The sequence below is a fragment of the Ciona robusta genome, chromosome 12 (genome assembly GCF_009617815.1).
Source record: "Ciona robusta chromosome 12, ASM961781v2".
Lineage (NCBI taxonomy): Eukaryota > Metazoa > Chordata > Ascidiacea > Phlebobranchia > Cionidae > Ciona > Ciona robusta.
The window spans coordinates 1,279,570-1,294,596 of NC_143246.1; the positions used below are offsets into that span (position 1 = coordinate 1,279,570).

Consider the following 15,027-nt stretch of genomic DNA (forward strand, 5'->3'; position numbering starts at 1 on the left):
GCATGACGTCAGAGCCTAGTTACGTCACAGCAAACGCGTCATCAAAGTCTACCACCAACCCACACACGTTCACGACCACAGTGTTGGAAATACTGAAGCCAGGAATTGTTTTAGAGATTAAAAGAGATGACGTGAGGGCGGGGTGGGAGAACATGGAAATATTAGTCAAGTTGTCGATCGTATCAGACACAGGTACACGTCATAAATGTGAATAAATGAATGTAACTTATATAACCTCGCATGGCCGACAATGACAACTGTTATAACGCGGGTGTTCTGTTCCATACACGTCGTGTCCGCTTACGTGTGACAGCGTATGTTACTTGTATATCCTCGCGTGGCGGGGCAACGACAGTCGTTTAACCCGATTGCATGCCATGAAATGAAACTTTGTTTAACAAAAAGATTCCAAATATCTGTTCTATTTATGAACAGAATATTTTGTTACTGGTAATTAAACTTTCACCCAAGTGTAAAACTGTCGGGAAACACTGCGTTACACTTGCCACCCCCAAGCTATCCACTACCTTGCCAGTTCAGCGCATAATCGATTCTGTTCTGCACAAGTGAGGTCCTACATCATGGCACACCAAGGGACCTGAGATTTGAGCCAGTTAACACCTAGTATACTATCACCCATTTTTGATCACTGGGTTGGGGTAATATCTGTTGAGCGTCTTGCTCAAGGACACATAAGCCTTTCGGTATTAATATTTCCGGTATTCTTCGATTACGATACAAGCGTCTTACCACTGAGCCATGACGCTGGACCGGTTAGTACATATGCTTGTAACGTAATCGAATACATTAAGAGCATGTGATGCCGTGTACGAAGCCGGGCAACGGAGTAGTGGAGTTTATCTCATCAACGTGGACGGCACGAACCTAAATGTCTACTGCGATATGGCGCCGTCTACCGGCGCCTCTACGGTGGGTTTGTTCTGAGTTTTTGTCTAACATGACATGATTTGTGTTTATCTCTTCGAAATCGATAACGACGATCATGTTATTAAAAATAGAAGAGAAGGGAATAAACAAAACGACAGTGGTTAAAACATGCTATCTATTAAAGTGTGGAAAAGAACACCAGTTAAAAATCGTGGCTGGTGAACCTAAAGGGCGATTAACAATTTTTATTTTAGGTTTTCCAACGACGTTATGATGGTTCGGTTGAATTTTACCAAAAGTGGGACGAATACGAAGTTGGATTCGGGAACATAAATGGAGAGTTCTGGATGGGTAAGTTAAGTCCCAATAAACACCACTATTTTAAATACCGAACCTTTCTCACCCCATTTTGGTGGCAAACAAATAATATTTGGGGAATTGTATAACCGTAACCCCATTACTGTGAAGAAGCCTGGTTAATTTTTTAAAACACGATCAGGAAATGTGGAATTTAGGTGCTAACGGTATCCCATCTTAACTCACACAGTACTATAAACCCTAATGTGCTTATAAGGTTTAAAATATCTTCGCCAACTAACCAAGAATGGGAACTATAGTCTGATTATTGAGATGAAGAACTGCAACGGAACCAACTTTACCGCAAGATACTCGTGAGTAAATAATAATCCATACACCTCATGCTTACTATCGAGTTTTGGGTGTCTTCTTATACACCAGGCACACATGACGTGTTCATTATACACTTTATTCTTACTGTCAAGTTATAACATGGGGCTTCAGGACTCACGAGTACTGCTGATATATAAGCACACACATATAAAAAGCTTATCGAAAAACGAGCAATAAAATTGCATTAAACTTACCAAAACTACAATACATTGCATGTTGTTTCAGTGAGTTCAGAGTCGGTTCCTCATCGACCAATTATACTTTAACTACACAAGGTTACGACGGTGGTGCAGGTCAGTTGAACTTTGTTTAAGTGAACGAGACTGGGATCAAACCCCTGTGAATCAACGAATTTAAATCTCTAACCTTCGCATGGTGGCGCAGCGGCAATTATAACACGAGTGTTTTGTGTCATGCACCACGTGTCACCGTAGGTATAATTCGCAAGTACTCATACATCCACAATGGTGGCAGCACTAAGCTTGGAGCAAGATTTTTAAATACCTGGGTACAAAGTGATTTGGTATAACTTCCAAGTTACATGTCGTATCTTTAACTTACACAACTATTTCGCAGGGGATTGGGATTCGTTGAAAGCTCATAATCTTCAACAATTTTCCACGTATGACCGTGACAACGATATATCAAGTAATCAAAACTGTGCATTAGTGTACAGAGGCGGATGGTGGTACGCCAAATGTCTGCAGGTAAACCTGAACGGTCAGTTTGGACCGTGTCGAAAAGGACGTCAGTACCAGTATTGGAAAAGTTTGAATACTCTTGAAGATGGGGCGTTGTCTGCAACTGAAATGAAGTTTACTTTGCACTAAGACTTCACTAACTCATCGCCTATTAAGTTATTTGTTGTATAGGATGACACACATGTTTATACAAATCAGCACAATATTTAAGTGTAACTTTTTATCTATTTAATAAAAAACACATGATACACGCATAGTATAGAACAGACTCTGGTATAAACCAATCATACTGGACGACACCATTTTGAATGGAATTCAAGATTGTATTAACTTAACAAAATGTCTGAATTTTATATTTGAATGTCCTGAAATGTCATTCCTAGTTCTAGTAGGGGTAAGGGGGGGAGCAGGACATCTGTAGCACATAATTTCCAAATATCCTGATTCTGTTAGCTTGCAGTAATACGCTAAGCAACAAGAACTGTTTCAGAATTCTAATAAACTACATTGGTCTCTTTTTGTAGCAAACTGTTACTCATAATCACTACTTTACTCTAACTGTGACGCAATAAACGATTTAATAGTTTAAAATTGGCGCGTATTGTGAGCAAAAATTTGAGGAACGTAAATTAACTATCGGCTTTTATACCGTGCATGTTAATAACAGTTATTTCTAATAAGCACTATATGGGAATACTCTGGCAAATAACGAACAATTTCTTATATAAAAATTGTTAAAGTTATAACTGCAGTTCAAAATAAGTTGAGCGTTTGCACGTAATACAGTTCGGTAAACCTGCGACAGTTTTGATAGACTATAAGCCTTATAAGGGAACGTAGTCGCGCAAGCCTCTTTGTTTAAATTCGACTTTCGTTTGCTGAGAAAACAATTTTTCGTCTGCTTGGTATGTTGATCTTATTGCAAGCATGCAGGAACGCCAACCTAAAGCCACGTATTTATACGTTAGGTAACTGTTTACCCATCGTTAAACACGATTTACCCATCGATAAATACGAATAAACCTGCGGCGTTAATCATTAATTGAAAGTGTGAGTTGAGTTTGCGTGGCAAGCGACGATTTCATACAGAATATATTAAAACTGTCATAACATCCGCTTAGTTGACAAAGGCCATTTTATACTTTCTTCAAAGGAAGTATTTAGTTGAGAGATTATGAAATAGAACAGTACAGTTTAAACAATAGTTTTACTACAAACTTTTTCAGCATTTGAATTTTGTTTGAGCAGGTAGAATATATAACTTTATATATATATGTCTATAATTGCTATATGCCCATAATATATATATAACTATAATGCCTATATGATATTCTGCCCAAATTATATTTACCAGATGCAACGGTATATAGTTTTAGTGTTTTCTATTTCCTTTTTACAAAAAAAAAAATGTGACCAAATATACGGCTGACCATTTCTTTAAGATTTGGTTGTTTGAATGTATTCGCGTAAATACATGATGTTATTAAGATATTTATAAAATACATTTTCTTCGCGACGATAGAAAAGCACCTCAATGCTATGAAGGTTATTTTAGCGAGTTTTCACAAAAATGGGACGAAATCAATGAATGAGGCGTTCCAAACGTTAGGCTACGGTGTTTTCGATTGGTTTGAGCACTTCTGGTACCATGGTAACGATTAGATGAGAATACTTAAGGTGGGAGGTACAGTGGAAGATTTTAGACGAATGTACAAAGATGTTGACGTCGTGGTGGACGCTCCCGCGTTCCTATTTTGGGAGCAAATACTAGAAGTTTATCCCGATGCAAAAGTAAGTTATGTTTATCATAACTGCCCTTATTCCTACCATATTAAAAGCAGCTAAAAGGGCGGCAATAAAAACATAACCGTTTCATACTCGACAGTGAACAAAAGTAATAAAATAGAACACCCGTATTATAACTTCAAATATATGACAATTCTATAGTTGTTTTATATTTCAAAGAAGACGACCTAAACATATAGGGGCCGAAACGAAGCTGTTTTCAGATTTATATTATAAATGGAAGCAGCATTTATAATTTTCTGCTTCGTTTTTGATACCTACTCTATCTTGAGGTAATTATTTCAATACGAGACGAGGAGAAGTGGTTTCAAAGCTTCAAAAACCATTTGCATTCTGGTTCCTCAAATGTTCTATTGAATCTAATTCATATCTTCTCGTATTCTGGTTGGTGTCATTTTAGATACTGTAACAAAGTTGGTACGTTCTTTTTTTGGCATTACCTGTAGTGGGGTGGGGAAAGATGGGACACCTTTAACACATAATTTCCAAATAACCTGATCGTGTTTTAAAGAATTAATAACAGTCTGTGGAAGTCGTAAGGATACGGTTTCATAATTCTATGAATGTTCATTGTTTACTACCAAATGGAAAGAGAAAACAAAATGAAAAGGTTTCCCATCTTCCCCGACCCTACTATATATATATAGCTCATTCACTTATGTCAGTTTACGTGATGATCGGTGTTGTGAGTGTGCTGCTGTGCTGACACGAGGTGTATATGAACCATAACATCCGTGTTAGAACGAATGCCGTTGCGCAGTGTGAAGATATGTTACACTCATTCATTCTGAAGCATTTGTTATGTACAGCTATCTTAACTAATGGATCGTACAAACCAACGCCTTGGTGGAAATTAGACACAAGTCCGACAGTTATGAAGAATATATACCGCCATCACAATTCCTACGTTTTGCAGGTTTTTTATATTAGCGTTAACATGTTGTTAAAACTATTTTGTATCAATTGTACTTGGCGCTACAAATGTATATATATTGGTTGGCTGCCGTGATGCATGCAGCGATATATTATCCTAGAAGCGCGCCCGCCTGTTACCTAGCGGATACTGAGTTCGATGATGTTACCACTAGGCGTCCTTAAAAAGACGCTTAACGGCAGTTGCTTTCACCAGCGGTTAGAAGGGTGGGTTGTGCAAAAGCTTCGAATCTTTATCTTTTTAACCAACGGACCATAAAGAGACAGACGCGCTAACCACTGTGCTACAGCGGCGTATTTTACGCAAAAAATATTTGTCACAGAGAGTTCCAAAGGATCAACTGTTGGTGTTTGATTTAAACGACGGCTGGGCACCCCTATGCGAATTTTTGGGCAAAGAGATTCCAGACAAGCCTTTTCCTTTCAAAAATAAATCCGCTTCGTTTATTTCTGACGCGATCTCACACCATCCTATTCTGCAAAGGATGATTAAAGAAACCATCTTATCTATTGGGACTTTAACTTTTCTTGGAATATACTGCGGCTACAAAATATGGAAAAGGGTTTAAATAAAGGATTTAAAGAACGCTTTGGTATATATAATTGATTTATTCGACAAAGCATGGTATTTTAAAACTTACGTTTTATAAGTAGGGAGATCATACTATATTGCTACAAAACACGAAAATATTGCCATTACAATTACCCCGAAATCATACATTAACATCGAGTACTGCAATTAACCAATATTTATACTATATGACATATCTTTGCTTTGTCTGTTATAGATTATGCGTATAGCTTTGCGAAAGGCCTGACAAACTAGTTTTCGCGCCCAAAACAATTTATCGGGTAAGTGTACAGCAGTGGACGAAAGCCACAACTAAAACTAACATGTCCATGATGCCAAGACTGACGCCTTGGCAAAACAAAGTAAAATCCATCCGGTCCATAAAAGACCGATAATCACATTAGTTTACAACATTTACCAGTAGGGGACAGGTATGCCTTGACATATAGTAGGGCGGGGGAAGATGGGTTAGCATAAATATCCAAATATCCTGATCGTGTTTTAAACAATTAACAACGGTCTATAGGAGTTGTGAAGATACGGTTATATAATTCTTTGAATGATCTTTGATACCACCAAATTGGACGAGAAAATAGAATAAAACGGCGTTCCATCTTTCCCCATCCCACTACATTCAAGGCATAAATAAGGCTGCTAATCTATTTCAAATAATCGTGTGTATTTAGCATGAAGATGTTTCGACAGACGAAACGTTGCTGCAATAACGTTTTACCAGAAGGAAAATTTTAGGTATTGTATTATTCCTGCTGGCAACAACAGCGGCAAAAAGTATGTAACGCATGAAGAGACGCAGGATAAATGTCACGGTCGAATGAAAGCCCTCAGTGTTCTTACGTTCCAAAAATAAACCTTTTGATTTTCCCTCGGTTGAATAAACTTCTAGTGAACAAGCCTTTTATACTCTATCGTTCTACGAATACATATTACAAGCCCCCAGTTACAAGCAAAACGTTTTGTGAGTTAGGTCATGGCCTACTCAATACTGCTAATGTAAATATATTTCAACTTAGAGTCCCATCTTCCCCCACATTGTAGTTCTGTATGTTTTCATTGCCAAACTTTGAAAAGTTTGCTCTTAATTCAACAATTTATACCTTAGGGGTTATTGAAATGTAAGATACTGATATAATAAAAAGATAATATATGGAAAATATATTCGAAATTCAGTCATTTGCAGTTAGAGATAAATTATGAGAACTAGTTTGTTTTTTGGATCTATTTGGCAATATGTGCTTAAGTTAAGTGTTCCATCTTCTCCTACTGTACTAATATATTTTGGTAACATATCATCAGATATTTAAATGAAATTCTGTTCTTTCTTAAAAATGACTAGACAAATATGGTTCTCTATATTTTGTGTGAGTTTAAAGTTTAATTTATTAGAATTACTTGATACAGACATAAGTCAACTTTTACAAGAGAAGAAAATAAGTTGATGCAATACGAATTAGATGTCATCCTATCTAAAAATCTGGTGGGCAATTACCGATGTTGTATGTTGGCTGGAGAGGCAGAAGAAGCGAATCGAACCAAAGATCAACTGAAGACGCTGTTTAAAGAGAAATTCCAAACCTCGCCTTATGAAATCAAAACATTTGCCGACACCATCAGGGGTATAGGAAAACACATGGGAGCAATTTTAATTTATCAAATCGCTGCCGAGTTTTATGAAAATCAAACAAAAAAAAGTTTGGTGGGAATACTAAATGGCGCTTTAAAAATCCAGAAATCTATCGATACTATGTTATCACGTGACAAAGAATTAAAACCAATCGTTCAAACCCACGTGATTCCACTGATGCGTGAGATGCGAGAAATGATTCGACGATCTGTTGACGTCAGTGAGGAAGATCGCTGTTTGTATGAAGCTTCGTGTTTGGCGTGGATAAGAATGAGCTCAGGTTATGTTGGCGATTATAGGGACGTTGAGACAACAAGTAAGAAAGCGATCACCATGATGGAGAGTGTGTTCCAGGATGCTTTGTATGGACTTGGCTTGTATGTTCTCGGCGTCTCGTTTCTTAATAGTTTCCGACCAAACGATGCACGCAAATACTTTGGTGATGCTATAGCAGCCATTGAAAAAGCTGAGGATATCGACAACGCTGCAAAAAAGGAGCTGATTGATCAAGTCAAAGAAGATATTAAAACAGCTGATGAAAAATGTTCGCCGCCATGAAATAATCGCCCATGTATTCATCGCATGCAATTATTGATATGATTTAATCCAATGTCTGCTCCCAACTTTTTATGATTTTATTCCCGCTTTTCAAATTGCCAGAATCGTTTCACTTTAAATTTGTTTGAAACAGAAGATTTAAAGCCATAACAAGAGTAGACAACTTTAACGGGGGTAGCATCGCATTTACCCATTTACCGGCGTTTATATTTTTTTAATGTCATCGGATAAAAAATGCTTGATTAAATAAGCTTAAACTTCTTTGCAAGTTTCTTTTTTTTGAAAAAAGCGAAATCTGTAAATAGTTTTTGGATTGCATTACCAATGATATAAGCTGTAATTTAAATTCTATAAATTTTTAAATGACGTTCATTGAATGATTAAAAAACTGTATAGTTCAAAAATTTGTGAATTTTTTGTGACGCTCATTAAACGAACAATTAAAACATATTATTCTATAGTGTGGATTGAGTTTGCGTGATGAGCAATAACCTCATGCCGTATATTGGCAGCGTCATAACATCCGTTGAATTGTTTACGCTTGTGTAGATGCCAGAATTATATGGGGATTTCCTTCGCATGTTTTCAATAAGGTAGAAGACATTCCATCTTACGCTCGGTTGGTTACAATCTTACACACAGTTGTACGCGTGTAGTATAGGTATATGCAACACTCTTGTCTGTCTAATTTATTTAGTTCATTTCCGTAGTTATTTATTTACCGAAAGAATCTTAAAGGAATGAAATGCAGTCGTGTCGTGGAGAATACGTTCGTCTGTCAGTTGAACCGAAAGGTAACTTTAGTTTATGAACAGTTTAATTGAAATCAATTAATTCTCCACCAATATGCAGGAAGATTATTGAACGACAATATAGGAGAAGTCGATTACTTGCAACACACAGTATACGCACAGGCACTTGCACAACAGATAAAGCTATCTACTTGCCCGGTAACTATTGCTATCTTTGCTAAATGGGGAAGTGGAAAAAGCTTTCTTTTAAAGCAAATAGAAAGTAGGTTCTTACCACAAAGCAGTAAAAACAAATGTACTAATATGTTTTATGTATTTTAAAGGTTTGCTCCGGTCTTATATATCAAATGCGCAGCCAATAAAACCGCGTCGTGGGACATGGAGATGTTCTGTATTCATTTTCTTGTTGATTACAACTTTTATCTTGCTACTTAGTTTAATGGCGGTCGCGCCCCAATGGTTTGTTGCTGCCGCGAGTTTGACTGCTATGCGACTGACGTCATCCGGACTACTGCTTGTGCTGCTTGCGATATTAATTGGGCTTCTATCCTGCACTGACAGACCTACGTCCACAAACTTTGTTCAGGTTCTCTTTTACGCCATGTTTACACGGTTGCCAATTCGCAAGAAAACGCCCAATATTAATCAAGCAAAGAAAGAAGATATAAAACTTACCCAAGCCACGTTGATCCAAACTCGGGACGATTTAGGAATGTCTTACGAAAACACGAAGACGATAAAGTTAGTCGTAAAATTAACGAATAAGTGAACGCAACTTATTTATACCAGGGTTGCGAAACAGCGAAATTCGTTATAACACGGGTGTTTGGTTTCATACACCTCGTGTCCGCTTACTTGTTACCACGTATGTAACTTCATGAGTGATTACTGTTAAGTGTTTCACCCAAGCACATGTACGTCCACAATGGTAGCAGCATCGAGCCTTGAAACCATATCTCTTGAATCGACACACACACGCCCACAATGCCCCGCCCATTTCCTTTTACCGACTAACGAGTTGTTTGTGTTTCACAGATATGTTTACGTCGATTACAACGCGTGGGAGTTTGCTGGCAGTGACAACCTGTGGGCGGGGTTGGTGACGAAACTGGTCGATGAAATTGAGGCAGAATTTGGAGTTGTAACAACTCGTGTATTCCGAACCATCTCGCTTGACACCAAGTGTAAAGTAACAACCCCTTCTGCCAAGAAGTATCGTTTCTGCTCTCACTTAGTTGATAACCCAAAAACTACTTTCATGATTCCGAATATCTTGTTATTCATCCTATGCTTACTCGTTATAATTGTATTGCCAATTATAGCAACGTACGTCATCAAGTATATACCAACATCTACCAAATCAGTAAGTTTGAATTTAAAATATAATACAGTGGGGTAAAACGGGAATCTGTTGGCCTCTTTGTCCCATATTTTCCAATCATGTTATGTACAATGGCGCTCTTTCATAAACAGTCATAAGGTTATGGTTATATAAATCTGTAAATAATCTTTGTTGGCCACCAACTGAAAGTACATAATGGGGTGAAACATGTTCCATATTACCCCCCCCCCCTACAATACAAATAAATATCACAGTTTATAAAACTATTGTTACAGAAATCTACCCCTACTTCAGTATCTGCAGTTGTAACTCGTGTCATCTCATTCCTACCACTAACAGTCGCTACACTGGTCACCGTTGGGAAACTAATATGGGCAATGTTGTTCACTCAACGACAAATGATTACTTCTACTATTAGTGGTACAAAAGGAAACTTGGCAATGGAGCTCGGGTTCATGAAGAAAGTCAAGAATGAGGTCAACATATGAGTTTATAGCAAGGAACGCATATACCACTCAACTAATTAAGATGACACGTATAGGAAGTGTAATGTTTCTCTTTTTCCCATTTTTTTACGATTAGGAAATGTGAGTCTACTGGGTTATTGAGCTAAGATGGTTCATATTTTCGTTCGCATTTATCTTCCCATTTGGTAGTAAACAATCAATATTTGCACAATTATATAACCGTATCCTCGTCTCTGCTGAAAGAGCGTTGTGAATTGTTTAAAACACGATTCAGTTGGGAAATTTGGGATTTTATGCGCTATAACGGTACCCATCACAGTACTATAACACACTCATAGCCGTTATATGTTTGGAATATATACACCCAGCTATCGGAATGGCGTTGCGGTTGGTTCAGACTGCAACGTATATCATTTCAGCGGTATATTTATTTTCTCCAGGTTCATACGATCGTTGACTTGATACGAACCATGGAATTTATAAACGACGTCGAATACAAAATAATTATCGCAATTGATGATTTGGACCGAATACAATTAAGTCAAGTAAGTATTTATGTTTCATGGCAAACCTATCAATGGTGTATGGAGTATTGTCCGTTTGTAGCAAATTGTCTACGAAATTTATGCATTATAATTAATTATATAATGTCAATTCAAGCACAATAGTTGTTATAGCGCAGAATTGAGAATTGGGTTATCCATAAATGACTATGACAAAGAACAAAAACAGCTGTTCGATGAAAAAGGATCTATAAGGCCACTAACGTGCCCAAAGATGTAAAAAAGTTTTGATAACGTTGTTTATACAGGTTAAGTCCGTTTTGGAGGCAGTGAGCATTTTATTGAGTGACCGATCGTCACCGTTTGTTTGTTTGATCGCAGTAGATTCCAGAGTAGCCGTCAAATGTATAGAAGAAGACATGGGAACTGCTTTACTTGAAGTAAACGTTAATGGTCACGAATATTTAAAGAAAATCATCAACTTGCCTTTCTGTTTACCTGAGGTGAGGTTTTATAAGATTTCTATGTTTAATAGGATTTCTATGTGACACATCGGTTAGGCCTACATGGTGGTTAACTCGCCTGCCTTTAGCTCAGAGGCTCTGCTGGGTACGAGACTTGCCGCTATTAATATCACTTTGTATAATGACCCGTGGACAAGACCCTAAACGGCAATCGCTTAAACAGTGGTTACTAATGGGTTGTCTAAATTGTCAGCAATACACCAAAGAAACAATCACCCATAAAGTCATATATACGTTTAACTCGTAAGCGGGCACGGGGTGTATAACACAGAACACCCTTGTTATAACGACTGTCGTTGCCTCGCTTGCTAGGACAAATTAGTTTCATTCAATTATTCTCGTTGATTTATATTGAAATTTTTATGGTTCATTTTTTATAGATAAGCAGTGAGAAAAGAAAGAGATATACGGTTGGTTTGATAAAACAAGCAGATGACACTTGCGAGGAAACGCCCAGAGGTATTTTTTAAGACAACTCTTAAAAAGAACAACTGTTCGACAAAAAGGGATCTATGCGGCAACTAACGTGCCCAATATGCAATAAACAAATCTCTTATATATTCTATTAGGTCGTGAAGAGGCAACGGATACTATTGACGATTCAAATAACATGACTTTATGCGACTTCATGTTTAAATGCAGGTGAATAATAAGATGGTTGTTGTAAACGTACAGTGTCGTGGCACAATGGTAAGCACTTGGGTGTGGTCCAGAGGCCACAATAGAGGCTCCACGTTTATACCCATTGTGGGCGTATACGTCGATGGGCAAGACGTCTATATTGTCTGCCATACATAAAAAATGAAAAATTTCCAAACAATTATTTACCTACGAATTACATACGTGGTAACTCGTAAGCGGGCACGAGGTGCATGAAACAGCAGAACACTTGTGGTATATAACGACTGTCGTTGCCCCGCGACGTGAGGATAAATATTTAACCGTATCATACATCACCATCACCCCACACAGGGAAACCTTCTACGGCAAAACTGTTCAATCGTTTTTAACCGGCAACCCTCGACAAGTGAAACGTCTGTTCAACGTGATCTCAGTAACTTGTATGATTATACATGGCTTTCAAGAAGCGGTGAGAAATTCTAACTTTTACATTTTGAAATTTATAGCAATCTTCCGTTTTTTTCCGCTATATTTTATGTCTGGCTTGTATATTTAAAAGAAAGTGTGGAGAGTGCCTTTCACAGTTAATTGTTATTTCAACCCCGAACATATGATTTGTTCGCCCTCGTATATTTTCTGTTTGCCACACTTCTTCACTAATATTCCATCTCCTGTGTCTCTTCACATTAGAGTGGTGAAAGACTTCTGAAAGATTCACTCGCCGAACAAATTGTTGCTTGGGTTATTGGTATAGAACAGTGGCCGGACAAAATGCGTCACATACTACAGACGATAACTAATTTAGAAACAAAGAGAGCAGCAAGTGTAATGGTGGACTACGGTGAAAATGATGCATTACTGAAGATATACAAAAAGTTGGTGTATTATTTTTTTCATTCCTAACTGTATTGGTTAAACGGAATAAGCTTATAGATTATAAAACTGTCCGGTGCCTGCCTATGGTTCAAAGCCTATATCGGCCTACGGGTTCGAGGCTCGACACTACTATAGTATTGGGGGCGTGTTTCCCTGGGCAAGACACTAAACAGCAATTTCGCCAACCCAACGGTAACTTTAGGGTTAAATTCAAGAATCAATCAACAAAATTATGTACGTGCTCAGACACTGGTGTGTATAATAGAACACCCTTTCTATAACGACTGTTGTTGCCCGCCATGTGAGGATAAATAAGTTATAGTAGGGTGGAGAGGATGACACATGTTCATTCTTATTTCTTGTCTAATTTGGTAGTAAACAAAAACAATCAAAGAATTATAAAACCGTATTCTCAGGCCTCCCATAGAATGGTTTTAGTTGTTTAAAACACGACCAGGATATTTAGATATTGTTGGCTAAAGGTGTCCCATCTTCCCCACCCTACTATATATATATATTAATTCATATTTTTCTCGATGTTTTAAAACACAAGTATAACACACAAATTTACAGTGTTAATATTTTTAAGACATTGCAAAGAATCAACGAATGCTGAAGCTTTAACTGAAGAAGATGTTAAATTTGAAGATTTTCTTTTGGAGAACACGTGGTTAACAGCACGAATCGCCAAGTCATATCTTCCATATACAATTAACTTACATCCGATGTAAATTAAGTAATTCAAATAAACACTCCTAATAATGAACTGCGGGGTAAAATGAATACTATTAGCTCTTAATATTTGATATTTTCTGAATGCTTTTTTATTATCAACGCTTTATTAGAGTCGCGTGGTTATGGGTGTATAATTATGCAAACTTTGGTTATTGTCAAATGGGAAATAAAAGAGACTGGCCTATTTTACCCCAACCTGTTATGTATGGTACAAAGCGGGTTGAAAAAGATGCATAAAAGCAGTGCGCTTGTTAGTTGCTACGTAGCTTATAACCTAACTGATAGATTAGAAGTAATAGTTTTACACGCAAAAACTAATTTGTTCTTCACGAATCTTTTTGTTTTCGCTCACATGAATTATGTTTAAAACATTGTAATAAATATATCAACTCACATTTGCGTAGAGAAAATACATAAAACACCGCGTTCAATCAAAGTCAGCGTAATTTTGTGTGGACATAAAAACTCATTCGTATTGAACGCTTATTCCCCCAATTAAGTAATCGTACAAACTTACTTTATGCGCTGTGGCTGAATTCTCGTGGTATCTTGACTTGATGTTGTTTGTTTCCGTTCTTTGGTTGATATATTTATAGCATTATTGTCAGCAGTTAATACAAAACCTGAATACGATTCACAGAAGACTATATAGCACATATATACACACTGTCCGCTAAATATGTCTAATATAGTCAGGGTGGGGAAAGATGGGACACCTTTAGCACATAATATCGAAATAACCTGATCGTGTTTTAAACATTTAACAATGGTCTATGGGAGATGTAAGAAAACAGTTTTATAATTCTTTGAATGTTCTTTGTTTACTACAATATGTGACGGGAAAATAGAATGATAAGGTGTCCCATATTCCCCTAACCTACTATTTGTATATCAAAAAACACTTGAATTATAACTCTGCAAGCCTTCAATAATAAACAGACTTTCAATCTCCGCCTTCAAACCTCAACCATCCTACAGACTTACACAACCTCATTAGTACAAACCAACTCAGCAAAGCAGAAAACATTTTGATTACTTTTGCCTCGCTTGCGCGAGTGTAAAGGTCCCCGCTGATTGGTTAAAAGCCGTAGGCAACGTTGTGCAATGATTTACGCAAAATTGGTTTTATGCGTTTATTTGTGATCAAACGTGCCAAACAGTATGGCATAGACAGTTCAACGTGTATTTGTTCTGGCTTTTGTAATCGACATATAATAGTGGGGGAGCGGAAGCACCTAATATCCCATATTTCATAATCGTGTTTTAGAGTTTGGCAATTAACAAGGATATTTTTGCGAGCGAATACGAACATTAATATAGTAGGATGGGGGAAGATGGAACACCTTTTCATTCTATTTTCTCGTACATTTTGGTAGTAAACAAAGAACATTTAAAGAATTATAAACCCGTATCCTCAC

General features: G+C 37.3%; 3 protein-coding genes across 5 annotated transcripts; all 3 read left to right on the plus strand.

The window, feature by feature from the left end:
• Positions 1 to 2: 2 nt before the first annotated feature.
• On the plus strand, positions 3 to 2,408 carry LOC149726270 (fibrinogen-like protein A). The gene is made up of 6 exons (XM_089890339.1): positions 3 to 192; positions 815 to 930; positions 1,143 to 1,239; positions 1,463 to 1,559; positions 1,804 to 1,871; positions 2,155 to 2,408. Exons 1-6 carry the CDS (start codon positions 3 to 5, stop codon positions 2,406 to 2,408), a joined length of 822 nt encoding a protein of 273 aa, XP_089746465.1.
• Positions 2,409 to 7,030: 4,622 nt separating this feature from the next.
• Positions 7,031 to 8,247, plus strand: LOC149726271 (uncharacterized). Its single transcript, XM_089889944.1, has one exon. The coding sequence runs from the start codon at positions 7,046 to 7,048 to the stop codon at positions 7,787 to 7,789; it is 744 nt and encodes a 247-aa protein (XP_089746070.1). The 5' UTR covers positions 7,031 to 7,045; the 3' UTR covers positions 7,790 to 8,247.
• Positions 8,248 to 8,388: 141 nt separating this feature from the next.
• Positions 8,389 to 14,002, plus strand: LOC149726272 (kinase D-interacting substrate of 220 kDa-like). Of its 3 annotated transcripts, none has more exons than XM_089889924.1 (12): positions 8,389 to 8,583; positions 8,642 to 8,803; positions 8,865 to 9,282; positions 9,577 to 9,904; positions 10,159 to 10,359; positions 10,791 to 10,895; positions 11,162 to 11,356; positions 11,758 to 11,836; positions 11,947 to 12,019; positions 12,350 to 12,467; positions 12,689 to 12,873; positions 13,464 to 14,002. In XM_089889924.1, exons 1-12 carry the CDS (start codon positions 8,535 to 8,537, stop codon positions 13,603 to 13,605), a joined length of 2,055 nt encoding a protein of 684 aa, XP_089746050.1. In that variant the 5' UTR covers positions 8,389 to 8,534; the 3' UTR covers positions 13,606 to 14,002. The 3 variants fall into 3 exon arrangements, with proteins under 3 accessions (XP_089746050.1, XP_089746052.1, XP_089746051.1); XM_089889926.1 differs by having other exon boundaries at positions 8,642 to 8,739; positions 9,128 to 9,282; XM_089889925.1 differs by having other exon boundaries at positions 8,565 to 8,583; positions 8,642 to 8,739.
• Positions 14,003 to 15,027: the final 1,025 nt, after the last annotated feature.

Bases quoted from the DNA above. Each gene is read 5' to 3' on its own strand.
- LOC149726272 (XM_089889924.1), top strand. From the start codon at position 8,535: ATGCAGTCGTGTCGTGGAGAATACGTTCGTCTGTCAGTTGAACCGAAA. The intron at 10,896-11,161 runs GTAAGTATTTAT...TTGTTTATACAG, and splicing joins ACCGAATACAATTAAGTCAA to GTTAAGTCCGTTTTGGAGGC. The intron at 12,468-12,688 runs GTGAGAAATTCT...TCTTCACATTAG, and splicing joins TACATGGCTTTCAAGAAGCG to AGTGGTGAAAGACTTCTGAA.
- LOC149726271 (XM_089889944.1), top strand. From the start codon at position 7,046: ATGCAATACGAATTAGATGTCATCCTATCTAAAAATCTGGTGGGCAAT.
- LOC149726270 (XM_089890339.1), top strand. From the start codon at position 3: ATGACGTCAGAGCCTAGTTACGTCACAGCAAACGCGTCATCAAAGTCT. The intron at 193-814 runs GTACACGTCATA...ATACATTAAGAG, and splicing joins GTCGATCGTATCAGACACAG to CATGTGATGCCGTGTACGAA. The intron at 1,240-1,462 runs GTAAGTTAAGTC...TGTGCTTATAAG, and splicing joins AAATGGAGAGTTCTGGATGG to GTTTAAAATATCTTCGCCAA.